Source organism: Bison bison, unplaced genomic scaffold, assembly GCF_000754665.1.
Source record: "Bison bison bison isolate TAMUID 2011002044 unplaced genomic scaffold, Bison_UMD1.0 scf7180017864352, whole genome shotgun sequence".
Lineage (NCBI taxonomy): Eukaryota > Metazoa > Chordata > Mammalia > Artiodactyla > Bovidae > Bison > Bison bison.
In genome coordinates this window covers 2,896,732-2,907,819 of record NW_011494924.1, presented here as the reverse complement: position 1 = coordinate 2,907,819, position 11,088 = coordinate 2,896,732, and the positions used below count along the sequence as shown (strand labels likewise).

The 11,088-nt window shown below is 44.0% G+C and overlaps 1 protein-coding gene across 3 annotated transcripts in view; it reads left to right on the top strand.

Moving 5' to 3' along the window:
• The window catches only part of SVOPL (SVOP-like), a 96,093-nt gene that overhangs the window by 33,585 nt on the left and 51,420 nt on the right, over nt 1-11,088 (top strand). For all 3 annotated transcript variants that reach the window (XM_010854926.1, XM_010854924.1, XM_010854925.1), the window contains 2 exons: nt 1,840-1,965; nt 3,021-3,149. In XM_010854926.1, coding sequence (XP_010853228.1) covers nt 1,840-1,965; nt 3,021-3,149 — 255 coding nt within the window. The remainder of the gene's footprint in view (nt 1-1,839; nt 1,966-3,020; nt 3,150-11,088) is intronic.

Here is an 11,088-nt window from a genome sequence, read left to right as displayed (position 1 = left end):
CTATATGCAGGTCAGGAAGCAACAGTTAGAACTGGACATGGAACAACAGACTTGTTCCAAATAGGAAAAGGAGTATGTCAAGGCTGTATATTGTCACCCTCCTTATTTAACTTATATGCAGAGTACATCATGAGAAATGCTGGGCTGGAAGAAGCACAAGCTGGAATCAAGATTGCCAGGAGAAATATCAATAACCTCAGATATGCAGATGACACCACCCTTATGGCAGAAAGTAAAGAAGAACTAAAGAGCCTTTTCATGAAAGTGAAAGAGGAGAGTGAAAAAGTTGGCTTAAAGCTCAACATTCAGAAAATGAAGATCATGGTATCCGGTCCCATCACTTCATGGCAAATAGATGGGAAAACAGTATAAACAGTGGCAGATTTATTTTTCTGGGCTCCAAAATCACTGCAGATGGTGACTGCAGCTATGAAATTAAAAGACGCTTACTCTTTGGAAGGAAAGTTATGACCAACCTAGATAGCATATTGAAAAGCAGAGACATTACTTTGCTAACAAAGGTCCGTCCAGTCAAGGCTATGGTTTTTCCTGTGGTCATGTATGGATGTGAGAGTTGGACTGTGAAGAAAGCTGAGTGCCGAAGAATTGATGCTTTTGAACTGTGGTGTTGGAGAAGACTCTTGAGAGTCCCTTGGACTTCAAGGAGATCCACCCAGTTCATCCTAAAGGAAATTAGTCCTGGGTGTTCATTGGAAGGACTGATGCTGAAGCTGAAACTCCAGTACTTTGGCCACCTCATGCAAAGAGTTGACTCATTTTAAAAGACCCTGATTCTGGGAGGGATTGGGGGCAGGAGGAGAAGGGGACGCCAGAGGATGAGATGTCTGGATGGCATCACTGACTCGATGGGCGTGAGTTTGAGTGAACTCTGGGAGATGGTGATGGACAGGGAGGCCTGGTGTGCTGCTATTCATTGGGTCGCAAAGAGTTGGACACGACTGAGTGTCTGAACTGAACTGAGAACAGCTTCAGAAGGATGGAAGAAACTGGTGATACTGGTTTCTTCTGAGAAGAGGAACTGGATGGAAGGAAACTGGGAGAAAAGAGGAATCCATTCGCAGTGCTCTCCTTTGTACCTTGAGTTATGAACCAGTGACTGCATTTATTCAAGAAAAGAAAGTCTATGTCTTGGGCCTGAGGTGTTTTTAAACTTTGATGGCATTGCTGTCCCCCTGTCTTGCTGAGCCTCCTACCTGTAGACAAGCAAACGGAGTCATGGAGAAGTGAATAACTTCACCAATTCATCCAGTCCTGGAGGTGGGGCCGCTCCTCAAGCAAAGCCTCTGTCCCATCTCATCCTCTTACAATGCAGGTTGAGGCGCTCCTGGAGTGGGGGTATGGAGTGCATATAATCCAGTTCAGTTGCTCAGTTGTGTCTGACTCTTTATGACTCCACGGACTGCAGCACGCCAGGCTTCCCTGTCCGTTACCAACTCCCTGAGCTTACTCAAACTCATGTCCATCAAGCTGGTGATGCCATCCAACAATCTCATCCTCTGTCATCCCCTTCTCCTCCTGCCTTCAATCTTTCCCAGCATCAGGATCTTTTCCAACGTGTCAGTTCTTCACATCAGGTGGCCAAAGTATTGGAGTTTCATCTTCAGCATCAGTCCTTCCAGTGAATATTCAGGACTGACTTCCTTTAGGATGGACTGGTTGGCTCTCCTTGCAGTCCAAGGGACTCTCAAGAGTCTTCTCCAACACCACAGTCCAAAAGCATCTATTCTTTGGTGCTCAGGTTTCTTTATAGTACAACTCTCACATCCACATGTGACTATTGGAAAAAAGGAGGGCTTTAACCTTCCTTCTCTCCCCTAGGTTTTCTGGCTGGCTGGCTCCCTGCTCATCATCGGCCTGGCCTCCGTGGTCGTCCCCACCATCGGGTGGCGCTGGCTTATCCGTATTGCCTCCATCCCTGGCATCATCCTCATCATGGCCTTCAAGGTGATGAAGCTTGTGGGCTCCCTCTTGACCTCCCCTCTGGTTGGCCCAGTGGCCTTGGCCTACAGATATCTTTCTCACGCCCAGGATCTTTCTCCTTTATTTAAGTATCTGTCTCTGTCGGTTTATGAGAAAAGGGTGTTTTGGCAGATTTAATGCACAAGCCCAGTCATGAAGCTGTGAATGCAGGATATGTTTGGGGGAGATCAGGCAGGCAGTGAATTGTAGAGTGAGGGGTGCTGGGGGGAGGCCAGCTGGAAAGACAGGCCTGTGTCCAGGTTACAAAGAGCCTGGAGGACCAGGGGCCCTGGCGACGTGGCAAGGGTTGCATGCTGGGGAACAGGTACTGGGTTTTGTGGAGGCTGGTGGGAGGGAAGATGGAAAAGGTCAGAAAAGCAGTTAGAAACAATCAGATTAATCCTGGTGGGTGATAAGGATGACCTGAACTGCACTCTGGCTGGGGAATGGGGAAGAGGATACTGCTGGGGGAGATGCTTTGCTGAGGAAGAAGCCACTGGTCTTCATCGGGGGAGGCACCAAGAGCAGGGGGCCCTTCAAGTTGATTCTCAAGGTCCTCGTGTCAGTGGAAGGCTGTGCTGTTTTCTGAGTGTGGTGTTCAGAGTATGCCACCATCAGTGGGTCGAAGCCCTCTGTGATTGGGATGGTTCCTGCACTGTGGAGAGTTCTTGGGTTCCTGGGGAGGGCCTAGGTGATGGAGGAGTAGAAAATCAGTAAAAAGTAAAGCAGTAGAAAGAGCCCTGGGAGGCAGGTCTTTACAGATTGGGTATAAGAATTTCATTGTATTAGGTTGGTTGGGCCAAACTGGTGTGCAGCTTAGTATCAATCCACTGTCACCCTAGACGGGACGATGGCAAGGAGACGGCCACTTCTTGTTCTCTCAGGACTGCACGAGTGCACCTGCTGTATTCTTGCCACAAAGCTCGCTGCATCCTTACTTCTCTGGAAACTGGGATGGTGTAGTGTATGAAACTGTGATGGTCGTATCTCTGGGGTCCACAGCAGTTGCAATTCTGATGTTCTTTGTCACCTATGCCCAGTTTATCCCTGAATCTGCTCGGTTCAATGTCTCCACCGGGAACACTCAGGCTGCCCTGGCTACACTGGAACGCATTGCCAAGATGAACCGCTCAGTCATGCCGGAGGGGAAGCTGGTGGAGCCCATCCTGGTGAGTCGTTCTCCAACCAGGGGTCACCAGAAATCCCCTTAGTGGTGGAAGGTGAGAGGGAAGGGGACCTGAGCCCTCCAGGGGCAGGACTAGGAAAAGAATGGAGGAAAATGAGCCTAAATCCAGCTCCGCCTTGAGCCTGGTGGAGCCAAGTAACGCAATATCACTTTTTTCCCCCCAAATTTTATTGAAGTATAGTTGGTTTACAATGTTGTGTTTAATTTCTGCTGTACAGCAAAGTGACTCAGTTACATGTTTTATCATAATTCTTTTCCATTATGGTTTATCATAGGCTATTGAATGTAATTCCATGTGCTATACAGATGAGGCAGTCAACATCTGCCAATCCTGGATTTCCAATCCTCCTTGCCCCCCCGCCCCCCTCAACGACCACAAGTCTCTTCTTTATATTTGCGGGTCTGGTTTTGTTTCATAGATGAGCTCATTTGTGTCATATTTTAGATTCCACATGGAAGTGATACATTTGTCTTTGACTCAAACTTCACTTAGCGTGGTAATCTCTAGGTCCATTCCTGCTGCTGCAGATGGCATTATTTCATTCTTTTTAATGGCTGAGTAGTAACCCGCTGTGTGTGTATATGTGTGTATACACACACACACACACACACATTACACCACATCTTCTTTATCCACTCATGTATCAGTGGACATTTGGGTTGTTTCCATATCTTGGCAATTGTAAATAGTGTTGCAATAAATACTAGGGTGCATGTATCTTTTTGATTTATAATTTTGTCTGGCTATATGCCCAGGAATGGGATTGCTGGGTCATATGGCAATTCTATTTTTAAAGTATTTTAAGGAACCTCCATACTAATTTCCTTAGTGGCCACACCAGTTTACATTCCCACCAACAGTGTAAGAGGATTCTCTTTTCTCCACATCCTTTCTGGCATTTATTACTTGTAGACTTTTTATTGATGGCTGTTCTGCCTGCCTGCCATCACTTTCCTCATCAACAAAATGGAAATAACAGCATCTGTCTTACAGAGCTAGTCACATGTTATTGCCACACTGTTTATAGCCGAGAGATTGTTTTATAATTTTATTTTCCTTGTACTGGCCTCGTCTTACTGATACCAACTGTATAAACCTCATAAATGATTTTTTCAAAGCAAAATTTGGCATTTAAATTCTATTTTTAGGGTCATTATCGAGAGTTATTGACGTTTTTTACTTTTTTATTGTTGTCAAAGTCAATTTTTACAGTTCCTTTTTTGTCTCCCTCCCCTTTGTGTTGGGTTAATTTGGTTTCTTATTTAATATGTAAATGCTGGATCTGTGTGTGTTTAATTGGATATAAGAAGCATGGAACAGATCTAGCTTTGCCATATCCAAATAACTAACACTGATGTATTTTTATTGACTAATCCATCCCCTATGTATTTAAATTTATTGCTGAATATTATGTTCTAAACAAGCTTCCCACGTGGTGCTAGTGGGAAAGAACCCACCTGCCAATGCAGGAGACTCAAGAGATGTGGGTTTGATCCCTGGGTCAGGAAGATCACCTGGAGAAGGAAATGGCAACCTGCTCCAATATTCTTGCCTCGAGAATCCCAGAACAGAAGAGCCTAGTGGGCTGTGGGCCATAGAGTCGCAAAGAGTTGGACACGACTGAAGCAACTTAGCAGGCATGTTCTAAATAGTAGGTTTGTTCAAATATATATGGGATTTATTATATACTAGAACATTAGTTGTTGGTCTAATGTAACAATTATAGTATTTTATAATAAGTTTTCATACTTATAAAGTACGTACTCATTATCAAAGTTCTTTTTCAGAATTTTCCAAGCTATTTTCTCAGGCCTATTTTTCATTGCCGTTGCTTCTGTTGTTCAGTCACTAAGTTGTGTCCGACTCTTTGTGATCCCATGGATTGCTGCACACCAGGCTCCCCTGTCCTTCACTGTCTCCTGGAGTTTGCTCAGACTCAGGTCCATTGAGTCAGGGATGCTATCTAACTATCTCATCCTCTGCAGCCCCCTTCTCCTTTTGCCTTCAGTCTTTCCCAGCATCAGGGTCTTTTTCAGTGAGTAAGTTCTTCGCATCAGGTGGCCAAAATATTGGCATTTCAGCATCAGTCCTTCCAATGAATATTCAGGGTTGATTACCTTTACAATCGACTGATTTGATCTTGCAGTCCAAGGGATTCTCAAGAGTCTTCTCCAGCACCCCACTTTGAAAACATCAGTTATTGGTCCTTGATGGTCCAAGGCTTAAGGTCCAATTCTCTACCATACTTGACTACTGGAAAACCATAGCTTGACAGTACAGACCTTTGCTGGCAAAGTGATGTCTCTGTTTTTTGATATGCTGTCTAGGTTTGTCATAGCTTTCCTTCCAAGGAGCCAGCGTCTTTTAATTTCATGGCTGCAGTCATCATCTGCAGTGATTTGGGAGCCCAAGAAAATAACTGTCACTGCTTCCACTTTTTCCGGTTCTGTTTGCTGTGAAGTGATAGGACCAGATGCCATGATGTTATGTTTTTGAATATTGAGTTTTAAGTCATCTTTTTCACTTTCCTCTTTCACCTTCATCAAGAGGGTCTTTAGTTCCTCTTCACTTTCTTCCATTAGAGTGGTATCATCTGCATATCTGAGGTTGTTGCTATGTCTCCTGGCAGTCTTGATTCCAGCTTGTGATTTAACCAGCTCAATATTTCATGTGATGTTCTGTGTATATAAATTAAATAAGTTGGGTGACAATGTACTGCCTCAATGTACTCCTTCCCCAATTCTGAACCAGTCAGTTGTTCCATGTCTGGTTCTTAACTGTTGCTTCTTGACTTACATACAGATTTCTTAGGAGACAGGTAAGCTGGTCTGGTAGTCCCATCTTTTGAAGAATTTTCTACAGTTTTTTGTGATCTACACAGTAAGAGGCTTTAATGTAGTCAATGAAGTATGCTGTAATTAGTAATGTAGTAATGTAGTCTGTAGTAAGTAATTAGTAAGCAATGTAGTCTGCTTTAATGAAGCAGAAGTAGATGTTTTTCTGGAATTTCCTGCTTTCTCTATGATCCAACAAATGTTGGCAATTTGAACTCTGGCTTTCTAAACCCAGCTTGTACATCTGTAATTTCTCAGTTCATATACTGCTGAAGCCTAGCTTGAAGGATTTTGAATATAACCTTGCTAGCATGTAAAATGAGTACAGCTACACAGTAGTTTGAACATCCTTTGGCATTGCCTGTTTTTGGAATTGGAATAAGAACTGACCTTTTTCAGTTCTGTGGCCACTGCTGAGTTTTCCAAATTTGCTGACATATTGAGTGCAGCACTTTCACAGCATCATCTTTTAGGATTTTAAATAGCTCAGCTGGTGTTCCATCACCCCCACTAGCTTTGTTTATAGTGATGCTTCCTAGCCCGCTTGACTGCATACTCCAGGATGTCTGATTCTAGGTGAGTGGCCACATCATTGTGGTTATCTGAGTCATTAAGATATTTTTTGTATAGTTCTTTGTATTCTTGCCACCTTTGCTTAATCTCTTCTGCTTTTGTTAGGTCCTTACCATTCCTGTCCTTTAGCATGCCCATCCTTGCATGAAATACTCCCTTGATATCTCCAATTTTCTTGAAGAGATGTCTAGCCTTTCCCATTTTGTTGTTTCCCTCTATTTCTTTGCATTGTTTGTTGAAGAAGGCTTTCTTATCTCTCCTTGCTATTTTCGGGAACTCTGCATTCATTTGGGTGTATCTTTCCCTTTCTCCCTTGCATTTCACTTCTCTTCTTGTCTCAGCTATTTGTAAAGCCACCTCAGACAACCACTTTGCCTTCCTGCATTTCTTTTTCTTTGGGATGGTTTTGGTTACCGCCTCCTGTACAGTGTTACAAACCTCCATCCATAGTTCTTCAGGCACTGTCTACCAGATCTAATCCTTTGAATCTATTCATCCTGTCCACTATGTAATCATAAAGGATTTGCTTTAGGTCATATCTAAAAGGCCTAGCAGTTTTCCCTACTTTCTTTAATTTAAGCCTGAATTTTGCAATAAGCAGTTCGTGATCTGAGCCACAGTCAGCTCCTGGTCTTGTCTTTGATGACTGTATAAAGCTTTTCCATCTTCAGCTGCAGAGAATATCATCAATCTGATTTCAGTATTGGTTATATGATGATGTCCATGTGTATAGTCATCCCTTGTGTTGTTGGAAAAGGGTGTTTGCTGTGACGTATGTTTTCTTGACAAAATTCTGTTAGCCTTTGCCTTGCTTCATTTTGTACACCAAGGCCAAATTTGCCTGTTACTCAAGGTATCTCTTGACTTCCTGCTTTTGCATTCCAATCCCCTATGCTGTTAATTTGTTTTTTTTTTTTTTTGGTGTTAGTGCTGGAAGGTCTTGTAAGTCTTCATAGAACCATTCAACTTTGGCTTCTTCTGCATTAGTGGTTGGGGCATAGACTTGGATTACTGTGATGTTGAATGATTTGCCTTGGAAATGAACCAAGTGAACCAACCACAATTGAATGATTTTTTTTTTTAGAAGAACTTTAAAGTGAAGTGGGAGTGAAGATCTCTTTAAGCCCCTATTTTCATTTCCTTTGGATATATACCCAGAGGTGGGGTTGCTAGATTCAAAAGCAGAGACATTACTTTGCCAACAAAGGTTCGTCTAGTCAAGGCTATGGTTTTTCCTGTGGTCATGTATGGATGTGAGAGTTGGACTGTGAAGAAGGCTGAGCGCCAAAGAATTGATGCTTTTGAACTGTGGTGTTGGAGAAGACTTGAGAGTCCCTTGGACTGCAAGGAGATCCAACCAGTCCATTCTGAAGGAGATCAGCCCTGGGATTTCTTTGGAAGGAATGATAAGAAAGCTGAAACACCAGTACTTTGACCACCTCATGCAAAGAGTTGACTCATTGGAAAAGACTCTGATGCTGGGAGGGATTGGGGGCAGGAGGAGAAGGGGATGACAGAGGATGAGATGGCTGGATGGTATCACTGACTCGATGGACGTGAGTCTGAGTGAACTCCGGGAGTTGGTGATGGACAGGGAGGCCTGGCGTGCTGCGATTCATGGGGTCCCAAAGAGTCGGACATGACTGAGCGACTGATCTGATCTGATCTGATCTGATGGAAGTTCTACTTTTAGTCTTCTGAGGACTGTCCATACCACTTTCCACAGTGGCTGCACCAATCTATGGCAGAGCCTGATCTTGACCCAGCTGTTCCTCCATGCCTCAGATGGGTCCAGGGCAGCAACAGCTCTCCCCACTCACCTCCTCACATCTTACTCCCTCAGGCATTGTATAACCACAACAGGAGGGTGATGTCAAGGGTACAGGTCTTCTGTGTCCTGCACACAAGTCAGAGGTGGGCTTTTCTGGGTGTTCCTGACTTTCCCAGGACATCACTGATGACAAAAGCATTGTAATCCCACTGCCACCTGACCTGGTGCTGGATGTGTTGTGAGATAGAATGTGCTTGATAAAAATGCAAAAATGAGAATTCAATGCCCCAAACGTCCTCACGTTCACAGTTTTCATTTGGTAAGGTGTTCTTACTTTGCTTTGTGGAGTGTTTCCCCTAATTATTCCACATGCCTCAAAACCCAGTTGTGAAACAAGAACCTTGAACTTTCTTCCGAAGAATTAAGGATGCTTCTGTTATTCTAATTTTTTTTTTTCTGGATTTTGGAAATAAAAGTTTGTGGTTCAGAGGTCAGGACCCTACTATTAGGCAGTATCAGCTGTCTCCTACCTTTCTACCAAGATACTGACAATTACATTTTATCATGCAAAGCATGGTGGGAAGACTAGTTGCTAGGCAACAAGGATTAAATGAAAGAAGTTGTTATGCTTTGTAGAAACTGGCACATAATCTCTGGCTGTGAAATTTTGATTGTCAATAGCATAAAAAATAAAATTGGGTTCAGAGAGAGAAAAAAATTTAGAGACAAAACCATGGACAGCTGAATGATCATGAGGGTCTGATTGTAGAGTTTTTTGCTGTGGACCATTTTTTAAAAATCTTTATTGAATTTGTTACAGTATTGCTTTTGTTTTGTGTTTTGTTTTGTTTTTTTGGCCAAGAGGCCATGTGGGATCTTAGCTCCCCGACCAGGGATCAAACCTGCACCTTCTGCAATGAAAGGTGAAGTCTTAATCACTGGACCATCAGGGAGTCTCTGATGTGTTTTTTTTTTTTTTTAACCCAGTAGTTGCTCCAGGACTGAGGAGCACTGAGGTCCACTTCTCTCCTCTTTCCTTTTTCCCTCCTCGCTCTTCCACCCCTCCTCCTCCATCTCCTATCCCACTGAGTATTAGTTCACTTGGGCTGCCATAATAAAATAGCATAGACTGGGTGTCTTAAACAACAAATATTATTTTCTCACAATTCTGGAGGCTAGATGTCCAATGTCAAGGTGTTGCAGAGCTGGTTTCTTCTGAGGCTCCTTTCCCTGGCTTTTAGATGTCCGTCTTCTCCCTGTGTCTCCATGTCATCTTCCCTATGTGTGTATTCTGACCTCATTTTATAAGGACATCAGTCATATTGGATTACAATCCACCCTAATGACCTCATTTTAGCTCATTTAACTCTTTAAAGACCCCATCTCCATTCTCAGTCATCTCTACAACTGCCCCCTACCCTCCTTCCTCTTATATCCTTCTCTTCTCTCCCCCTTCTTTCTTTCTCCCCCTTCATTTCTCTTGACTTCAGCTTGCTGCCTCCATCCCTCATGCCCATTAAATGATCTTGTTCTTCTCCATGGTGGTCTATTGAGCAAGGCCTTGTGAATACAGAGTTGTAAGCGAGGGACCCTGCCTTCAAGTCTCCTAAATCTGGTTAGAGAGGTAAGACTCACATAGGAAAGTATCAATAACATAACAGAACCCAGATGCCTAGAACCAGGCGAGTGGCCTGGGAAGCAGGGTGTGGAGGATCCAAGCAGAGAGGTGACTGTAAGCCAGGTTGGCAGAGCCACCTGCAGGGAAAAGTGGGGCAGACATTGCACACTGAGAGGAGAGGCAGCCTTGGGGAGGAAAAAGGCCAGGAAGGAGGAATGGTGTGAGCTGAGACCAAAGGTAGGGATGAGCAGTGAATTCGGTCACATAGGTGGTTATTAGGATGCTGTGTGGAGGAGGCCAGGCAAGATGCTGTGAGCAGTGGAGCCTCTGCAGCTTCACTCCTGAGATGCTTTGCGGGCTGTCTGAGGGGGGGCCATTCCATGAAGAAGCTGAATAAGTCCACCCATTTGGGTTGTATAGCCAAAGGTTCAGAACCAAATGACTTATTAGGATAAAATTTATATGTTTATATATAACTCAGCTTTCTGAATCTCCAGTGACACTTGGGGAGGTGAGGGGACATAGTTGTGTCTAAACCCAGGGGACATGGCAGAGAGGCAGGTGGGAAAGACCCAGACTGGCTCTGTCTTCAAACATCTGTGTGATCTTGGGCAAGTCACTTACCCTCTCTGGGCCATGTATTCTGTGTTGGAAAATATGAGGATAGGGCTGGATCAGAGGTTTTCCAAAGATGAGTGACCAGAGTCCCGAGATATAGAGCAGATGAAAGTGGAGTGTCAGTTGCTCGAGTCCACCCCCAGTGAAATCTAGGAGCTGAGCCTGAAAGTCACGGAGGCAGAGGACCTCTGAGTTCTCTGGGAGCTCTTCCTGTGACAACAAAATCCAGGACCCCCAGACCACACTTCTGGTCTCCCTGGGCGGGGTGCCAAGGGTGGGATGCTGTAATCCCAGGTGGATTTGTGAGAAAAGAGTAGTTGGTTTTCAGCGGAACACCCTCCACCTGAAATATTCCTAGCTTTACATAAAAATCCATTACTGCCTAATCCTATATAACTCAGCCTTATTTTGATCCAAACATAGTTCATAGGCACTGGCTATGGACAAGAACTTTTACTAAAGACACACAAAGAAATTGGACACTGCATCCTGTTTCCAAATTTAGGC